The 21,648-nt window shown below is 40.1% G+C and overlaps 1 protein-coding gene across 2 annotated transcripts in view; it reads left to right on the top strand.

Annotated features, from left to right (window-relative positions):
• The first annotated feature begins 1,176 nt into the window (after nt 1-1,176).
• rai14 (retinoic acid induced 14) overlaps nt 1,177-21,648 on the top strand; it is a 35,496-nt gene continuing 15,024 nt past the window's right edge. For both annotated transcript variants that reach the window (XM_031855559.1, XM_031855560.1), the window contains exons 1-6: nt 1,177-1,475; nt 2,951-3,032; nt 19,093-19,223; nt 20,725-20,813; nt 21,064-21,128; nt 21,541-21,598. In XM_031855559.1, coding sequence (XP_031711419.1) covers nt 2,997-3,032; nt 19,093-19,223; nt 20,725-20,813; nt 21,064-21,128; nt 21,541-21,598 — 379 coding nt within the window. In that variant the 5' untranslated portion in view covers nt 1,177-1,475; nt 2,951-2,996. The remainder of the gene's footprint in view (nt 1,476-2,950; nt 3,033-19,092; nt 19,224-20,724; nt 20,814-21,063; nt 21,129-21,540; nt 21,599-21,648) is intronic.

The raw sequence follows: 21,648 nt of genomic DNA on the forward strand, positions 1-21,648 counted from the left end.
TTGTTCCCCCTCCCACATTAGCGGGTTGTTGAAGGCCAACTGTGGGGGAAAGCTCTATCTTGCAGATAAATACTCTTTGTTTTTAATCGCATGACAATGACGTCTTTCATTAAATCTCAGTATTTTCTAGGTCATTTTGACACATTTTGATACATTTTGATACATGTATACATGAATATATAAAGGCCTGTGAAAATAGCCTTTGTTTGTGCGGCTTGTGTGACACTTTTAACGTTCACTTTATTATTATTCATAATACAGAACAACAATGTAGTAAATAGATTCTCCACTAGATGCCACTGTCCTGACATGTCTACTAAAACTTCATGCCACTGCAAACATTCTTTGTTGGTCTATGAACTGGAGTCATACCTGTTGAGTCAAAATTGTGTATAAAGGGGGCCACACCTTGGTTTAGCAGACTAACCTTAGAGCTAATTTTTTTTTCGTTTCTCTGATTATTTAAACATAGATATCAAAATTACATAATTTCAAATTACTGTTCATACTTATTTAGGAAATATATTCAGATAGGACAACCCGAATAGACCACCACAGACAGTTATATAAATGGTATATACTGAAATAGACATCGGGTGTAAATCAAAAGATTTGAATACTTGCTTTGAATATTTTTTGTTTATTATACCAGACACACAGACAGAAGGGATAGACCAGTAGCATTATCCCGAACATCAACAGCACAACCATACAGCCCAGACACGTCCTTACCTGCTTTAATAAGTTGTATTGCATTGCTGTTGCGACATATCATCAAATCGACTTGTTTCTCAACCTTAGAGATGATGCACTCAGGTCTTACACGTAAAGACTAGTTCACACACTGTGTGTAGGCTGCTACATAGCCGGTAAAAACAAAAGCTGAGTCCTCTATGGATCCACAGGAGAGCTGCATTATGGGACATATATGATCCAACGTTTGGGAGCTTAATAAGTTTGATGTTAGTTGGTCATGGGAGTTCAGGGGTCTGGTTAACAATCTGAAACATATGCACAGTGGTTAATAAACAAAAAAGTTATGTCAGCAAAAGAACAAGACGTGTTTTATTATATTCACCTTCACTGTATTCTAGCTGTGTGAGCTGTGTGGGAAATACCTTCCCCCTTAACCAGAACGTGAATGGAGCACAATGGAGAGAAGAAGAGTGCTCGTTCGCTCGCTTGCCGCGGTCACGAGAGCACTGGGTGACGTCACTTTCCTAAACCGGGCAACAGCTTTTTGAGTAGAGTCCCGAGCGAGCGAGAGACAGGCAGGAGTAAGTGAACAACTGTTAATGTATGCGGGCCGATCCGGGCCAGTGTGTCGGAGCGCACTGTTTTCTACTCCTTTATGCATCCGCCTGCTCGACAACAACGGCTCGTTCATTTCTCACCGGTTCCGTAGCTACTCTGTTTTTGGCACAAAACAGTTTTTTTTTTTTTATGTGTCCAGCCCTCCTGCGACTCATAACTGGGTAAGTGTGTCCAGTGATTTCATATCATGTAAGTAACATTTACTTGTTGGTCGAACCGATGATCGTTTTTTTAAAAGCCTCGCAACTAACTGATTGTAAATCTCGGTTGTAAATTAAACGCGTAAAGCTCCTGTTACAAATTGCCCAATCCGATTGTTTGTGCACAATGACGCACGTCGCGCGCATTTGATACTTTTTGTGCTAAACGAGTTGCAGCCTCATACCCATGTTTCTGCATGCAATCACATAACTTCCATTGTTTGAGGCGCAGTATGCAAATATGCGCAAGAAAGCTACTTGATAAACTGTGCTGATAAAGTTTTTAATTCGTGGCCCAGTAGAAAGTTTAACAATTGATTCAGTAGTTAACTTGAGTTTGCATTCTAACCGTGAGACAACACATTTGTTTGACATCTTGACTTGTTTGACATATAATACGTTCGCAATCCACCACCACTTCTTAATTGCTGTTTTCAGCCCATTCGCCATTAGTGGGCTGCTGGTATTTTACACAACATGAAGATTTGCATGCGGTAGGCAAAGGTATGTTAACCTCGTTGGCTTGAATGCTGCCAGAGGAGCCGAGACGTGGCTGTCCTCGATGCAAGCACCTACAACAAAACCAAAGAACACATTGTCTGCCCATCTAAAGACTCTTTGACATCGGAATAACTTTCTAATGTATGCTTTTTGTCTGCAAAAAACATTTATAAATGCAGACATTTTTTTTAAAAATATTATTCCTTCAGGACCTAACTGCCAGCTTTCATTGCAAAGAGGCTCAAGTTGCTTGCATGGTTCTCTTTAGTTGAAATACAAGCAGACACAGAGGGACCTGGAAATAATAATAATATAAATGAAGTGAGTGAGTAGACTAATCTTGCCTGGAATGCTCTTTTGATATTTTGGGAGTAAATCACTACCAATGACTACCAATGAGTCATTTCAGGCATGAAACATTGGAAACTGCTAGAGCCAGTTAAGGTGCAAAAATACAGTCACCAGACATCCCCAAGGGGTTTGTGGTGATTTAAAACATCCTTATAGGAAACAATACAGAGCCGGATATAATTTCCAACAACAGGTTTAAATTAGAATTGCATGTGTTGCGCAAAGTCTATTCCCTGAAACTACTCATTGATGGGAAAGTAATCATTGAATGTAAAAGTGCTTCAGATTCGTTACAGATCGAATACAGAGGGCTGCGACCATCAAATTCATTATGAAAACGTTGTACACATTTGCTTTTGACAGTGTCAAACTGTTGTGATTTATTAAGGCTGTAGACGACTGCCACGGTAAATCTCTGCTGCTGCGCTGCACATTTGCACCTCATATTGAGTGTAACCTGTGTGGATATAGTGTCACATAAATTATGTAGTTTAGTCTTCCAGAAACACAAAAATCCCATGTGGAATGGAGGTAAGCATCACTGAGGTTGAGTTTAAACATCTGCCTTTTTTTCTTCTTCACAGCCTTGACTGAGTGATTGAGCGTGTGACTGCATGGACCGGACTGAACATGAAGAGCCTCAAAGCAAAGTTTAGAAAAACCGATGTAAGTACTGCAACACTTGTTCATGCAACCATGTGTGCACATGTGTGTGTCTGCATGGCTGAGTCAGTGTCTGTGTATTTATGCCTTGAGCAGTTGCGGATGATTTATGGCAGATTTCCTCAACCTTGGGTCAGCAGCAACCCTTTACTGCTTGCTGATATTTTGTTATGAAAAAATAAATAAGCTGGAGAAAAAATAGAAGAAATAGATTTTAATCACAACGTCTGTGTAATCCATTTAGAGCTTCCTCCGGGCTCTTGTAAACAGAAAAAAAGTATGCCTTGCTCAATTAAACACGACAACTTGTCAGGTCTGATTGCGGGTGTCATGAGAATTGTAGGACCTAAAAACGGGACCATGAGCATGAGAAACCATGATCAATGGTGTCTGCGACATAACACAGACCTTTTATACAGACGCGTTGAGTCACTCTGGAAGGTGATCCACATGTGATGCAATCTTTCCTACAAAGACCACAAATATCCCGAGATACTTTGACTCCAGATGAGGAGTTGATCCTGCGGACTATGAATCAGTCTTTAGGGAGGACTTTCTCAGTATTGGTGCAGTCATTCATTCGCTCACAGTCTCAGATACTCTACGCTCACAGGAAGTGAGGCGTCTCCACGGCGTCTGACTCATCTGTTGTCACAGTGACCGTAATGACACAGAGCCAAACGCCAGACAGGAAAAAGCTGGAGGGTTGGGGATGAATGGGATGCATTTTATGGGATGAGGGAGTATCAGAAGTAGAGAAGTTGGCGAATGGAGAGAAGAATGCCAACTAAATGAGATAGTTGGTTTATGTGGGCAGCTTCCATGAGATTAGGAGTGTGTGGCAGGGCAGGAGGGTGAGCTCTGTTGAGAGAGATGCCGTCCAACAGAGGAACAATTAGGTGGACTACATCCCTGCTTTTACTCAATTATAGCCACAATATACTGCAATGCATAACTTAGTGCATGGATGTGTGGAGAGCAATACCTCTGCTTTTGAAGAGATCATCACGAGGAACATTCAAATGCAGATTTAAAACTCTTTATAAGGAATACAGACGCAAATAAGTGTCTGATTTAATCTTTAACAGCCTGCCATTTTACATGGATCTGCTATATTAGTAAGTTATTGCAAATTCAGTCGGCTATGTGGGGGAGTACAATAGCGTCCATTGTTCTAGAAAATGTTGAGTCCAGAATTGGGCAGCAAGGTCACGGTAGTTCCCCCCCCCCTCAGAGCGTAACATGCCTCACCTTTACCGGGTGTTTAGCAGTCGAAACCAGTGTTGTTCCAGTAAGGGTTGTAAACGGTGTGAGATAGATGCTGTTGGAGTGGAATGCTCGTCGTCACTGAAATAGCCCCGTCGTAGGCGGCATGAGAGAAGAAAGGGAAGAGCAGTGGATGTGCACGTTGCTTAGAAACACGACCGAAGCCATTTTGCAGTCATGCATGTCTTTGCAGACCTCACACCCACACACATTGTCGCACTTTGACGTCTAATTATTTTTCGGTTCATCTATGAATTTTAATAAATCCCTGTTTTTGTATTTGTGCATTGATATGATTGAGGAAAGTAAACATTTTGAGCTGTTGAACTGTACCAGTCATGTACAAACACTAAGGACTGTTTTGATTGATGTACCAGCTCTCTTGCAAAAAAAAAGATCCATAGATATATACTTTTAAAAACTATCAGTGAAGTACACATTCACTTTTGATGCAGAGGAAACCTGGGTAAAACCGTGTCGGTACTGTAGTGCATACATAATAATTAAAATGAATGGTCATGATTAAGATATGCAGAAAAATGTTTCACAGGCCAGCAAGTTTATCCTCTGAGCCAATAGTTATTCCATTGCTTTTTATAGAAACCCTGAACAACCATAATAGAAAGCAAATATGTCTGTGGTTCTATTTCAGGCTGTGTTTCAGTGACCAATTTCTCAGGAATGTTCGCCCCCAAAAACCCAAAACAGGCCCTTTTTTTTTAAACAACAAAATAACAGAAACTTAATACCTTGGTAAATAGCTTTACTATGAGGTAAAGACATTTCCAGATAATGTGTAATGGAGACTGTGCTTGAATGTCAAATCTTTACTAAATGCTTCACTTTGGGGATCCACCTCCAGCCCAGTGAACTGAATGCAACAGGCAGCCAAACCTTTACTCAAACTGCTTCTGTGCAACATGAGGCCTGACTAATGATAATAAAAGAAGAAGTGCTATCCCTTCTATCTGATACAGGCGGTAGAAGGACTAACTGTTGAGCTGGATTATATGGCCTGATAATAAAACCTTTATTATGTAAGTTTCAAATTCATCGATGGTTCACGATTTAAAAAGCTTCTGAATTTGAACACTGAGCTGAAAATATGTAAGTGATTCATGCAAAACACATCTAGAAGTTTCAATTTGATGCAGTGGTAGAGCCATAAATGATATCTTAGGGTTTGAATATTAAACTCGATATACAGTCAGGATGATAGTTACTAAGAGAGAGATGTATAAGCATATGTATACAACACTAGATTATCCTTAATACCACTAGCTAATGAATGATGCAACCTCTTATAAACACTATTTTATTTGTCACTTTTCATCACGTGTGGTCACTTAATCCCTATTTTATTCCATTCAGATGGAAGTTTTTTTCTGTCTGGTGGTCTTATTTGAGTTCTTTGTTTTGTTTATACTTTCATATTGATGATAGTTTTCTAGGTTATTGCTTTATTTCTTCTTTGATCTTGTGTGTGTGTGTGTGTGTGTGTATGCTTTTTATGCCTTGTGATTGCGTTTAATGCCGGGCTGCATGCCAATATCCTCCAGGATAAAAAGTTAAAAGTTTTTCTTATGGTTCTTTACTTTGTCATATTCACCACCGTGGCTTTAATAACTTGTCGTTAGGTGGCTTAAAATTCATCTCCTCTTTTAAATATATTTAATATATATTGAATATATAAAATATATTACATTTATTTAATATATTTGTAATAATTTTTTGGTCTTCCAGTATATTTGATTGTTACACAAATCTGTGTTTGGCAGCAGAAAAACCATGTAAACTAGCTTACAACTGTACAGACATGCGGAGTCAGCAGAATGTGTCGCCAGGTTGAGGAGATCGGCTTTCTCAAACGCTGCACTGTCAGGCCAGTGTGAAAACGCCGCCTACGCTTAAGGTGCGCATGCGTTTCAAACTTCAATATTAAACGGCTTTATTGCTGCACAAAACGGATGAACTGAATGGACGATTTCCCCGCAGATTATACAGCAATAGTATCTGCACTGGGATCATCATGGCTGTGATGTGGTGTGACTTTTTCCACATTCAATTTGTTCAAAATTCTGTGCATGCCAGTACCTAAAGTAACACCAGCGTTGCTTTATCAGCAGGTTTGTAGTTATGCAAGGTAAAGTGAATCAGAGAAATTCTTTTGTGTGCGTGTGTCCGTCTGCTAGACTCTGTGTCTGCGCTCGAGTGCTGTTTCTGTTTGTCTCTGTGTGCCTGAATATGTATTAGGAATACATCACTGACATTTTATGATTCTTTTGTGGATCATTTCAGCTAAGCCTATTTGGCCAAACAGTCTGTATAATGAGTGTGTGTGTGTGTGTGTGTGTGTGTGTGTGTGTGTGTGTGTGTGTGTGTGTGTATATAGTGTTTAAGACAAGCAGATGCTGTAATCTGGTTTCTGGGAATGGGGTTGGTGATCAGCCACAGAGGCATTTTGCTTCAGCCATGTTTGAACATTCAGCTGTCAGAGATGATTTTGCTATGACCGGCAACAATAATGTTAATAAGAATGTTTCTCTCTGTTGTGTTCAAACTAGGCCTCATTTATTTAATGTTAGGTTGGAATACAAGAAGACAAAGATTTAGCACGTTGACTGTGGTTTGGTTGGTAGTGAGTTTTAAGACTGAAGTCAAAATGCTTACTTTGTGATATTTACTTTAAATATCAAGTTCTCATATGTTCAGCTGTACAATAATGTTGCCAGTCTAAAGTCAACATTTTGATTTAAATCAGGAACTCTCTCTTCAAAGAATAAGTTGATAAGACTACAAATCTGAACATCCAGTTCTAGCTTTTGGTACTTTTCAATACTTTTTGGTTGAGAACCAAAGAAGGACAGAAAGTTATTGTGGTTTGATAAGCAGCCCTAAATAGTACTCTCTGTAACACTTCACATAAAGTACTGTCAAACAACGGAAAGCCCATTTTATAACGTAGAAAATCACTCTACCAGTAAAAAGCAGTCATGTGTAATTAGTTTGAGAGATCTTAATTAAATCTTGTAATGTGCGTCGACCCTTTGAGACCACATTAACGACAGTGTCCCTGCTGTTTGAGCAGAGCTGCTCTAAATTAGTTCATTTGTTTACACTGTTATCTTACTCTCAGCCCCTTACGACCATCCCCCAAGCACATTGCTTACTGGCTGTGCTGTTGTGCCACACATGCACACACACCGACACAATTTAGGCTTGTGGGTATGTGTGCATTTTATTGTTCACAGGGGTTCTAGTATTAAACCCTCACCCAGCCCATCATATACTGTCACACTACTTAAACCTGCTCCCCCAGCCGCCAGACTAAGCAGGATTACTCAAGACACGCACACACACACACACACTTTCACATCCATGTGCATAGACCGGTATCCACAGCATATGCGCAGACACACACACACCCACATCCAGTCTCTCTGTCTAATTGAAGTGTGGATTATGCTGTCTCCTCTCAGTCAACACAGCTGTTTCATGGCTTCAATTCATCTCAGCGACACGACACTGGAGACTAAACTGCTCATTTACTCATTGTTTACATTGTTGGCACTTATTAAAATGAATAGACTCTAAATGTAGCAACTTAAATACTGGCGGAATGAAGTCCTTATAATGACGAGTTATGAAATGTGCCTGCTGTGGTAACTCAAGCAAGATCACATGCTGATCATCTGAAGGCATTTCAAAAAACTTTTACTTGTGTGGTTGAAAACATTAAACCATATTTCCCCTCATTCTTAGCACATTGAGGACAAAATGTTACACCCTAGTTTTTCCATGAAAGTTGAAACCATACTCTCACAAAATAAACAATTCTATAGCAGCACAATAACGCAGCAGCCTTTCAGTTATAGATTGATGATAATACACTTTTATTTGTGAAGCGCTTTTCAAAGCAAAGTTACAAAGTGCTTTACATGGCTGAACCAAGATTAAAACATTTCAGGACAAGAAGGGTAGATGGTGTCTTTTTAACTGAAGCCCAGCTACTTGGCTTTGTTTGATTTGGCCCGGTCTGACTTGGTTTGGCATGGAATGGTTGGGTGTAGTGAAACAACGGTATTAGCGCTGGTAGTGACAGAAAAACCTCAGGGACAGCCCAGCATTAATCTGGGAGGGGAGGGGAGGTGGAGGAAGGGTGTGTGTCTGTGTCTAAGTCCAAGGGATAACTATGGCCCCGTTCACATATCTTTTATAATGGCTTTATTCATGATTATCAGGGGGATGGCGACCAACCAGCCAAAACACACACATGTTACGCCGTGACTCAAGTGTAGAGCTGAAACTATTTGCCAATTAATCGGAAAGTCGATCAACAAAAAAATTATCGGCAGCTGTTTTGGTGATTGATTGTTAAAGTCAAGTTTTAAGCAAAACAGACTAAATTTCTCTCGAAGGAAACAAAAAAAAAAAGAAACTTATTAAAAAAAAAAAAAAAAAAAAAAAAAAAAAACTGGGAATAAAATTGATTAAATATTCAAATCTCGAGTACAAATACAAGGCTGTGAAAGCGATCTCGTCGACGTGATGACGTTTTGTAGTCTCATTTAACCATTGTAAGCAACTGCCTTTCTAAGACACATTAAAGCTTCAGAACCTCCAGAGGGGTATCTACTGACATATGTTATATAGTAGAACAAAACGTTGAATTCTCTTAAGCTTGTGTTAACCAAAGACCTTATTTAATCATCTCAGCACTATGTGCCATTACATGATTGCTAATTCTTAAGCTTCTCCACTGCTTTACGTGGCATGTTCAAAGGTATTAGAGCAGTTGTTGTCATGAGTGCAATATGTCAATCTTGACACAAGTAGAAAATAAATGTCATCTTGCCAAATGTTATTTTTGACTCCTCCTTAGAACATGGATAGTGTTTCGCTTAAGAGTCCGGCCTCTATGATTAAACTAGTTTTGCTTACAGTAGCTTACTGTATGTAGTGTAGATGACCAGTCAACCCACTGATATGCTCGCCACGTTGAGTTGTTGACAGCACTAGCCACTGTGGGCGTTATCCTAAAGTTTCACTGTGGATTTTGATCCCAAGGGTTTCTAAATCAATGTTACAAAAACACTTAAAGTAGTTTAAATTAATCCTAGAAAAGGCTGAGGAAAATGGCTTCGAGCCTGTTTAAACACGGATCTAATTAAAGCATGGGATGTCTTTATTTCTGCAGTCAGGAAACCTGCTCGTCAGCAAATACGTGAAGCACCGAGCATGGTAAAAGCAGATGGGTGAGATCCTGCTGCTGTCTGTGCTTGTGTTCGTATGCTCATTTGTGTGTGGGTGTGTATGTTTGTGCATGGACTTGTTTGTTTACTGGTGTGGGTGTGAGGACACGATGCAAGGTGCTCGTCTGCCGCTTTATGTATATGTTAACGATGATACGTTTGTGAAGATATATTTATCAGCGTGAGTTTAAAGTTCTTAAGAACAACTGCGTCTGTACACCCGGTGTACCGTGACTCACAAGACTGTCCGTTGACATGGTTCAGAATTACATGTAGATGAAGTAATGGTGTGAGACGTAACTAATCACTGATAACGCTGACGGCACCAGAGAGAGACAAAAGCAGATAAGGTGGATGAGGGGAGTTGAGTTGAAAGGTTGTAAAGGTTGGAGGGAGGAGTTGTGAAGAATAATAACAAAAGAGAGACGGAGATAAAGGAATAATGAGGAACAAGAACCAGATAAATAAGCAGAGAGTTGGGAACAAAGTGAGCTGGAGAGAAACCCTATATGAGCGTGAAGGTCAGTCCGGCTCCCCGCCCCACAGTCGGGTTCAGGCGGGTTGTTTAGTTTGGCCTGCGATGAACAACTGGAGCAATATTCATGCTAGGAGATGGATGGAGCGAGGGTTAGACTCAGTTCACCTGGAAAAAAAAAAATAAAAATCCATGAGAACTTTCCTTCACGAGAGACCATTGCACTTCTTGATTTGTAGTGTATACTTCCAAGAGCTGTCTCTCCTCGCAAACGTTTGTGTGATTTTTAGTTCTGTCTGATGATTTAAGTCATGGAAGAGTGAATGAACTGAATACAACTTTAAAGTAGAGTAGCCAGACAGACACTGTTTTCCTGTTTCGCAAAACTTTGTCCCTGGAGCTCAACAGAATGGTCAGTGAAACTAATACGTATGTTTTATTTGACTCTACTTCGACTCTTTGTACACTGACGCGTGCATGACCTACCCCTATCCTGGTTCCCGACTGAAGTGAGGGTTACAGTATATTTTTGCCCTACTCCACTGACTTTATGAGCAGACCTCCAGCGTAATGAGGCTGGTTGCTTTCCAAGTCCAGCAGTGTTTATTTATAGGGCAGGAAAGGCTATTTGTGTCAGGAGGAAGTGTTGCATGAGGGCTATTTTTTTTTTTTTTTTACTAGAGGTCTGCTCGCCCCCATAAATGCCGGACACCCGCATCAATTTGATTCAATGAAAAGAGCTGTGTCAAAATGTGTATGTAAAGAGTTCTAGCGGTAAGATAGTGTACATGTAGTAGGGCTTGTTTGCACTAAGTGAATGTGCTTTTATCGTCACAACCCAGTTCCTAGAGTCATGGTGGCCTCATGGTATTCCTGGAACTACACCAGTTGTTTATGAGAGGGGCACAAGTAAAAGCAGTCAAATAAGAGGTCAAAGGGAAATGTCCACTAATGGGAGTTTTTCAAGCTGTGACACTGAAGTGAATTGAAGAGGGTCAGGGGGGCCATCGATGGATGACATGCTGACAGTTTTGTTTTCTTTTCTGTTAAGTCTTAGTGTTGATGCCAAGTCATCAGTGGTACGACTGAGAGACGGAAAGAGAGAGACTTTTAAAACAATAACAAGTATCTTTAGTTTATCAGTTAAAAGATATACAATGGTATCACAATGCAGTTTTTCCACTTTAGGACAGAACAGTCTAATTCTTGAATAGTGAGACGCATAAACACAGTGCTTCTTTGGTTTCATAGTACTTGCATCTGACAGTCTTAACTACATTGCATTAAGCATTTACTTAATGGAGGAAAGTAAAGAAATAACTGAGTTAAGGACCTAAATGATGTATAATCAAATAACATTTCCTTTTTTTGCATGTCATTTGCAAACTAATGGGCACATTTATTCTCCTTGGCAGTCTCGGATGTTGGCAAAATTGGTGCAAAGAAGCACTCTTGGCAGACTGAGTGTTAACAGGGGTGCTATTCAACCTGGCTGTCAATAGTGTTTCTAAAGGGAAACTCTCTATCTATTTTTAGAAGTCTTTTTAAAGATCTTTGAGAGTACAACATCATGTGAAAAATGTCCTATAAAGGCTACATTAGCCGCTACTAGCACAACACACCCGAATCTCCTCTCCGACTGTTGATTGTTGAGTTGCATTGTTGGTAATGTAGGTGCCTGGTTTTGAGAAGGAAGAATAAATAAATAAGTAAGAATATCTCTAAATAACAATATAGGTATATGGACAATATATCAACTGTACCAACGTTCACCCGTTTTGAGCGTAAAAGACATTTTGTGGGGAGGTGGGGGTTCCAGTAAATTTGCAGTTAATTCAAAACAAGGTTGCCAAATAAGAAAAAAAACAATCTCATGATGTAAATTTATTTCATTACGTGCGGTCCAGGTCGGGCAGTATTGTGAAATACATGGCAGAAACTTTCATCATGAGAGCAACCATCTGGTCTTTGTTTAACAGTTCTGTCGACTAACTCTCTTATTCTGGGTTTAAGTTTCAATGTCTAGTAAACTGGTGTGTGTGTGTGTGTGTGTGTGTGTGTGCGCGCGCTACAGAGGGCAGTAAGCGGTTTCAGCTGTGGCCCGAGAGAAAGGATGTATTGTTTGAGGACATTTGAGCATCTGCTTTGTTGCCGATAAGGGGTTTGAAGTTAACAGCCACTGCTGATCAAAGGGCAGCGATATTGTACATGTGTCAATCTTTCCTTCACTGTTTCTTTTCCTTTTTGTTTTGTATATTGTTCCCTCTCCTCTACTTCCTGTCTGTACTGCGCTTAACTGTCTCTCAAACAAAGAATATTCTTGTAACTTGTACATATGTTATCCCCCTCCGGAGTTGAGTCTGTATGTCGCTTGTTCATCTTACCTCCCAGCTAACCTACTTTCTCTTTGCATTTATTTAGCTTTATCTATCATCTCTTCATGTAATCCCACAGACAACTTAACTCTCATTTACACAAGAGACAAATCTTGTTTAGTGTGTGAACTGGAACAGCGGATGGTGTTGTGTGGTCATGTTCAATCACCTCATGAGAAGAAAGGACTTCAATACAGTTTCTCTGTATTTTTATCCTAATAATCTTGTGCTGCTTTTTTTGTTTTTCGCTTTTCCACTTTCCATTTCCTTTCTGTAGTTCCTCTCCATGTTTAAGCGTTTTAGTAAATCAGTCTCTATGTGTATTTTCTTTAGAAATAATACTTCCTCACTGGGTCACTTCTGCTTTAGTTCCCCATCTGCTTCTCGTATCTTCTTTCTTTATATCAAAGTTTTTGGTTTTTATTGCCCCACCAAGCCTACTTGGTTAGTCTGTCTGTCCCACACTTCAGTCCAGAGCACTGAAGTTTCCTTACAATTACTGCCCAGATCCCCATGAAAATTGTCACGGTTATTTTTCATCTCCTCCGTACCAGTGATGTTGGTGCCACCGTTGGATCAAATTACCCTGAAACGACATCACTAGTCCTGGTTTTGCCTTTCACACATTTTTCAAATCTTTAGATTTCCTGGGAAAGGATTTTTTCATTTTTCAGTGTCACCTGAGTTCAGATGCAGTTTATTGGCAAATAATAATAAAGGGCCTCCTGTGCCCTTTGCTTATCATGTCTAGCTTAACTTAGTTTAAAATGAGTTTGTACCACTTTATATGTGGATGTGAAGCAGCTGCATTGACATAACCTGTATGCTCAACGTAGTGAAGGCAAAAGGGACGATACCCAGAAAATCAAAGAGGACTAAACACCTTTTTATCTGTAGATCAATAAACATGTTATTTTGTCTGTTTTGGAAGGAAATACAAAAGCTTTGCTAAAGTAAACGTTTTTTTTTTTCAGTTAAACTCCACTTGCTCCTATGCTGAACTGTACAAACATACAGAATGTGATGTAGGGATAACTGTTTCCCCATCTTAGTTTGTTTTTCCTCCAGAGAGCCGAGGAAGTTCAGAGAAGCAGAAAAAAACACTCTGAGCATATTTAGGCAAAAACCATTAGGTTAACAAACACAGACTTGATGGGCATCTGTTTTCTTTGCAATTCATTCTAAAACTCAAGTAACAACGGGATGTTTGAAGTTCTGATTCCATCATTTTCTTTCCAAGACTTTTCAAATGGAGAGAAATGAACACATGTGAGACATGTGAGGAGATGAGGGGACAAAAGGACAATGACTCATGACAATAAAGCTGCAAAGCAACACATGGAACATAAACCGTAATGATGATTTATACCAATTCAATGTTTCTGTTTCTTTTTGCCTCTCAGCACGTCTCTACCAATGCATTAATTGCTTTCTTCTTTCCTCACCTCTTCATCTTTCTTGCTGCTTGTTCTCTTGTCCTTGTCCTTGCAGACAGCCTCATGCCTGGACAAACAGGAAACACTTAGTGTTATCAGCGGACACTTTGTGTGTTTTAAAGACTGTCGGGCTAAAGACAGAGAGACAACACACACTACCGTCCGCACCCTGATCCCACTGTAAACACACTTATCACAGCGCCAACAAACAGAAAGAGAGGGAGAACCTGAAAGAGAGGAGGGCAGTCGGGGAAACAGAACTGAAAGCGAGGGAGGAAGTGAGATCCTTTTTCACTTCCTGGTGGTACACAGAACAACGGTGGTCTTACTGGTGCATAATCACAGGATTAGTGACCCATGACTTATTGCTGGTGCAAACCAATGTGGGCTAAACCCATGCTGTCCAGTGCGAGGCAATGTAGGCTAAGCCAACAGTACAAGCAGATCATGTCCAAACAAAGTAATTCAGAGTGAATGTGTTGAAGACTGGTTTAGATGTTTTTGAACGTGTGGTGTTGTACAGTATTTGACACTCTTTGCTGTGTTGTGTCCAGATTTAACATCATGAGGGGTAGGACTGCAACTAACCATTGTTTTCACGAAAGTGGCTAAAATCAATATTTTATAATAACACTGTATGTGCTCCTAGTGATGAACTTACAGAGAATTATCATCTGCATCTGACCCGCTCTCTGCTTTATAGTGAGTCTCAGCTCATTAGCTGTTCCCACAGTACACGACCTGCTGAGTAGCAGACCGACGCAGTTAGATAGTGGCCAGTAAACACAGTGGAGCATTTAGCAGTGAAGGAGACAGATATTTCCCTCAGGAGTTAGTGGAGACCAAAAACGGAGTTGAAAGAGAGTGAATATTGGACTAACATCTGGTGATCAGAAACACGACTCTAGATGAATGTTGCTAACAATCCAAAACCCTCAGATATTCAACCAACAATCAAAGACAAAGAAAGGCAGCATAGTCTCACAACGGAGAAGCTGTAAGTAGTGTTTGACTTTTTTCTTTTGCTTGAAATATTAATGAATAATAGTTAAAATTGTTGCAGCAAACTTAAGGACATAAAGATTCTCTAAAACAGGCAAGTATTTCTGCATTAAGCAGCTTTTCGGTTAAGAAAACCCTTGAATACACATTGTTCAGTCACTTTTCGTTGGAGCCGAGGCCCGTGCTGATTTTGCACCCTCTCTGCCAGCACATGATTATTTCGTCAGCCTCCCTGCGATGACACTACTTGTGTATGGGACCGAACTGGAGCAGTGCATTCCGCTCCACTTAAACCTGTCCATTACGATGTCCTGCAGTCTAATGCTATCGATGTCATGCTGCTCTGTCGTGGCAGCCCTTCACTTTTTTGTTCAGGCTTTTAAAATCACAGAAGCCATTAGGCAAGGATCATGTGATGCAGTACATCAGTGTTCCCCCTGTCATTCTCTCTATTAGTGCTGGTTGGTAGGGGGTCAAAGACCATTCCAGTTGTTCCTCACACATGCAGTTCTTGTTAATGAAACCACGATGGGAGCATTCACTGCAAATATCAGCTGTATACTTGTCAGCTTTTGGATAGAGGTGTTTCTTTTACAGTAATATAGTGATTAAGAATCAAAATAAGAGCGACCCACAAACCATTTACAGCTGAATTACAGACTGAATATTTTAAGTCGATCACAGAAAATGTATTTGAGCAGCGGTATGCTTCAGGGTACAAAGAGGAAGCCCTGCTCAATATGAAACAACTGAACTTAATCATGAACACAGGAGAACGTGCACTTCTGAGACACAGATGTGTGAAACATTTAAAGTAAACAATGTTGTAGACGGTGGAGGTTCAGATTAGGTTTTTGTGAAGACCGTTTCTGTGTGAGATTATGCTTGAAGCTTTCTAATAGCTGAGAAACGTTTGCCTATAAGGTAGTCGTTGGAAGACAAAGGGTAGTGGGCTGCAGTTTCTTGATTCAAAGCAACTGACAACCAAGCACAGCATGAGCAAATCGTTACTGAGGCGAATATACAGAGAACTGGCTGTCTAGTGTTACTGGCAGTGTTTTTAATGACAGCAGAAAGCCCTGAACCAAGAGAATATACACTACAGACCCCGGGACCTAAGTTCATAAAAACGCTGCATTAGCCAATACCTTTTTTTTCTGCTTTTCTGTCTCTGTGAATCACACTCTAACTTACTAATTGCCATGTTACTCCTCTCACTGCCCTCTTAGGTTGGATAGGTTTGTGTGGTTGACCATCTTTCATGGCAACTCTCCCCTGTCCCCTCTGGGTTTTTCTGTAAATTAGGGGTTGTTGCATTTTAAGGATAAACGCTGGTAGTAGTTTCATGCCGTGCTGCATTTAAAAGCCTGCGTCTTTGCTCTGAGAGACATTTTCCCATGCAGCATACTTCTGTGTTTAAAATGAATACACTTCCACTTAGGCATTGCACAAGTATTTAGACTTTTCAATAGCATTCTTTATGTGTGACATGCCACTCTGGTTAAGCAACTCTGAAAAATAATTTCATACTCGGATTTAAATATTTGCTACTTGAGTGGAAAACGTCTTGATGTCAAATACCATAGGGGGGGAAGTACTAATTCTTGTGTTTAGAAAATGTCCCAGAGATCAGCATGATCAGTTCTTCCTACAGACCGCACAATACAGCCTGGAATAGGTAGGAGTGGGTTTGTTTTGCTGCTGTTTCCGGATCATGAAGGTACTCAATTACAGCAGCAGGTTCCGCCCTTCCTCATGTCCACACAACATGATAAGAAGATAACTACTTTGTAACTTGTTGAATTATATTAACAAACAATTCTCCAAGTTCCTTTTACATTTTCTTGGAGGATTTTGTTAAAACTCGGACAGCAGAAAAAGGAGTACATTCATATGTAGATGCATATTTCTTTCCGTTTTCTTCAGTTATGCCTCAGTTTTGTATTTGCATCTTTCTCCATCTCTAAAGTATACCTATTTTTGTAGTATTTGCTTGCTTCAGTGCCACATGACTGGCTGTATGAAAATCATGAGACTTTTTAAACCAGCATGCTGGGAGGAAATTCAGCTCACCTCTGTGAAAACGAGGAATCCTAAACACTACACCATGTGGGATATGTCCTCTTTATAGCTTTAGTTATCTCCCGCTGTGTCATGTTCCACTTCACATCAATCATAGCTACAGAAAGAGACATGTTCTCTGACTTCTCTGTTACACTTTGACTTACACCCATAGTACCTTTTATTACAGGATTTGCTCCGCAACACAAGGTTTTCCCATTAATAATACTTTAGCAGAGGCGGAGAGACATGCCTGTATGCACATTTTTTGTGTTCATTTTATTTAAGAATAAAAGTACAGTGTCTGAAAAGTGCGCTGTGTTTCCTTGTAAACAAATATTTAGTGTTTCTCACCAAAACGTTTGTGTATCCTTGAACCTTAACAAACGTGTTAAATGCATATTTTTCCTCCATACAACTTTTGCAAAGCCAATTTTTTTTTTATTTTTTATATTTATATGTTTGCGTGCTGGCTTCTTCTTTGTTGGCGCATTGCTACGCTTAGACATCATTGCCAGCCATCAACTGTCAATCAGTTGATTAGCGTGAAACCGGCTGCATGAGTGTGTAGCACATTGCCTGCTGCACATGTGCATGCCTCCTTTGTGCGTGTGCATGATACAAACAAAACTGAGACTCACTAGGGAACACATTGTTCCACAGCGCTGCTTGTGGTCAAAAACTCCACAGGGTGTAGGCCTACTTCCCAACGAAACATAAGCAAATAGACAAAACCCCAGCAAATGCTGGAAGCCAACAGTTTCTGGGGTATACTGTCGAGCATGCTAGTAAAAAGTGAAGGGCTACTGCTCGGTGTATTTCCAGTATCTTCAATAAAACAGGAATTATGCAATCAGACTGTTAAAATTCACACATTAACTCAAATCTCCCAGTGTGTTGCTGACATTCTTACCACTGTTGCATGTGCTCCACAGCAACGTTTTCCCTGATCTTGCATTTATTTTGTAGTAACTCTAAACTGGTATTGGATATTTTTGGAAATACTTGGTGAAGTATGCTCATCACAGACACGGAGAGGCACCTGGCCGATTCATATATCTTTTTCACATGTCTGCGTCGGTGCTCTGGGTGTTTTTTTTTATATCCAATCTGTTATTTCCAGTCTGTCGGAGAACTTCCTCGTCTTACACCACCTCCTAAATAGTATCGCCTCCCGCTTTAGTGCTTTGAAGCGTTGGATCACAAAGAGTGTGTGTAGGTTTACAACAATCTTCCAGTGCTCCTTGCCAAAAAACCAAGAATATTTCTCTGCTCTGTCAACATTTTTTATAAAATTTTTAGTTTAAAAAACACCGCAACAATTTAGTATTTTTAATTGACACACTGGTCCACAGTAAGGCATCTGTGGCTCAGGCTGCAGAGCTCAGTGGTCATCCTAGCTGTTTCAATGACAGAAGGGATTTTCATAGCCCAGCAATTTTCCACCAGCTGTGCAAAATGTATTGCAGTGATTGCATTTGGGTGTTTGCCACAGAGGCTATTTACACCATGTATCGCTATGTCGGCGTATTGCTCTCTCTGAAAATAGAGTACAGTTTGCCGAAGTTTGAAGTATTTCTGGAGTCAGAGAGTTCACCGCTCTTCTCACGGTTGGGTCAGTAGGCTATCGGGTCAAATCTAATACTGTGCTGCATCCTAATATGCACAGATGGTTGCCGGGAGAGCTGACTGATGAACTTGTGCTGCCAAAATGTTTGGGGGATGCACAGGTTTTGTTCTGCCCCCTTACTCCGTTATCAAGTTAAGGAAATAAATTTACAACATGCTCTTTTAACAACCATTTCTTTAAACACATTTTCCTTCAAATGAGTAGCTACTTCTTTCCTAATTTGATATTCCTGATTGTGGTTTAATATAATTTGCGTCCACTGTCCTTTTTACATGGTTATTGTAAATGTGTTTTAATAATGTAATTTTGTTTTTTCTCTCAGAGGTAAATGTTGTGGACAGCTCTCAACGCTTACTGCAGAGTAAAATGTCTTAATGTATCTGTTAATGTCTGGCGGTGATCATTGTTGGGAAGGTATACATTATTATTAGTTATAAATTAAATGACTATTACATTCTTTCTTAGAATTAAAACCATGGATACATACATAACACCAATGTCTCGATGATGATGATGTTTTTTTTTTTTTGTCTTTCTCTCCCTTTTTTACAAATCGTCCCTTTTAGGTCAATGAGTGGAACAAAAACGACGAGCGCCTGCTTGCTGCGGTGGAGCATGGCGAGGTGGAGAAGGTGGCATCACTTCTTGCCAAGAAAGGTGCCAGCGCTGTGAAACTGGACGGCGAGGGCAAATCAGCGTAAGCATTCTTACTATTATCTACAAAAGAACAAAGGAAAATGTGGTACAGATGATGCAATCAAGGAAATGAACTTTGTTAGCACAGAGACAATAGTCCGCTGTGGCTTTTGTAGGACGCGGACTGTACGAGCATGAGGAAAGCAGCTTCAATCAAAAATGAAAGGCAATTTGATTCAGATCTGCTACACAAACATCAGTGTGGAATGAAATGTCCAGTCTCTCCAGCTTACAGCCTGGTTTAGTAATATCTGACAATAAGTGCAGGTTTTCAGGTGCAATCTGGGACTTAGCTCACGCTTTAATAACAAATGTGTGATAAGAAATAGTGTGATTGTGGTCAAATAAAAAAGGGGCGTATTCAATTTTAGGCAAACACTACCAGTCTTGGTGATTTCTGTGTTTTCCTTTTTAAGTTTTAGGATTGCATATGCCTCCAGCCGATGCTGAAAATCTCAAGTCTTGGGCTTATGTAACTACTTTTCCGTTTCACAGCACTATGTTAAAAATGAATGGCCAATCTAAAAATGCAGTGGTTTTTCTTAGTTCCTGAAAGGTTGACATTTTCAAACATTAATTCAGCCTCTCCGGACATTCAGTGTTTTGCGAGCCAGTTCATTTCTGCCGAAGCCGTGAGGCTCGTTGCCTCACCAGTCGAGATTGTTGATAACCACATTGGCTCAGCGTTAATATTTTACCTCTTTTCTTTTTCTGAAACAAAACACCCGCTGGCCTCAATGTGTTGAGTTACTCATGCGGTGCCAGGAACACCAAAACACAAGAACAAATGCAAGGAGAAACGAATGTGCAGATTCTTACATGCTGAAACACACAGGTTTTATTTTTGTCCCATCAGTAGTTCACATCCTTGACCTTTTCTCTGTTTGTGTGTGTGTGTGTGTGTGTGTGTGTGTGTGTGTGTGTGTGTGTGTGTGTGTGTGTGTGTGACTAGAACGCAGAAACACACATACAGATGCATCCTCACAGCCTTTGCAAATCACGATGAATGCGGTAGTTTGGGATCTCAGCGCTCTGATCTTTTCAGGACGCACAAAGGAGGAGTCTACAGTATCTCTATAGTGATAACACCTGATAGAAAGGCATGTGGGTGTAGTTGTGTGAGAGTGTGTGAGTGTGTATCAAGTACACACAAACGCCAAAAGGAAAGCTGGGCATGTGTAGTGTTTTTTTCATTCTGCTCGCTGAGCTGGAAAGGGCTTGTATTGATTGCCTACTGCACACAAAAGCACAAACGGACAATAAGGTGTAAGAATTAAGAGTTGTGGTTTTACAGTCTGCTGTATGAGCATGTAGATGCCACCATTTTGCAAGGGAGCAGTTTTCAAGTTAAAGTTCCCACGTCATGAGATATTTAATGTTACTCTGAAGCTTGCAAATATGTAAAATGGCTGTCGTATATAAAAAAATCTCTGCTGTCATAAATGTTATGACTGGTAGTTACTGCGATTCCAAGTTGTTCTCTGCTTGGGGTTTGTCTCCAGTCTTCATGCGGCAGCTGGACGAGGACAGACAGACTGCCTATCTGTCATCCTGGCCCATGGAGCTGACCTGTCAATCACTGATGCTGCAGGTATGTACTGTAGTTTTATTCAGTATTGATAGAACATATGGGGGGATTGATTAGAATCTGGATTTCTGGACAAATGCAATCATTTTTTTCAACAAATCCTGTAAATAGAAAAGTTGTGTCCACATACTTTTTAGCGCCACTTCTAAGATTCTTTCCTGAGGTCGTCTTCTTTTTAATTGTATCCAATTTGTCACAAAAGTCTTTGGCCTAATGAAGTTCTTAACTTTGGTCTTTCTTGATTTCTGGTCAGGTTTCAATCCGTTACACCTGGCAGCCAAAAACAATCACACCGAGTGCTGCAAAAAGCTCATTCAGGTAAGGTGAAGGAGGCTTAAAATTGCAATGTCATAATGAGTGCCCTGAAAATAATGCGACAATTTGCTGCCATCTATCAAGCCATTATATTTTACACACAAAATGCTTCCACCGTGATAAGATACTACGTGTTTTTTTATTTATTTAATATATTTACCACTTCCAATAAATAATGCTATTTTTCCTAAAACCTGTAGCGGGTCAACAATGGAGAAAGAAGAACAAAAACAAATACAATATGAAATGCAGCCACGTGATATTTTGAGTGTTGGGAATTAGCTGGACAGATTTCATGTTTTAGAAAGTCATTCAGGGAAACTGTATGGATTTAATAATCAAACTTTTCTTTCACAGTCATTCATACGTCATGTGCATTTACACGTCTAATAATATCTTTCTGTTTGCCCTCCAGAGTAAATGCCCCATCGATGCTGTAGACGGTTCAGGAAAGGCTGCTCTGCATCACGCTGGTAAGTGTCTCAGTGCCCCAAGGGTTAATCAAACCAAAGTGCTTTTATTG

Source organism: Anarrhichthys ocellatus, unplaced genomic scaffold, assembly GCF_004355925.1.
Source record: "Anarrhichthys ocellatus isolate YVR2014 unplaced genomic scaffold, GSC_Weel_1.0 scaffold16, whole genome shotgun sequence".
Classification (NCBI taxonomy): Eukaryota; Metazoa; Chordata; class Actinopteri; order Perciformes; family Anarhichadidae; genus Anarrhichthys; species Anarrhichthys ocellatus.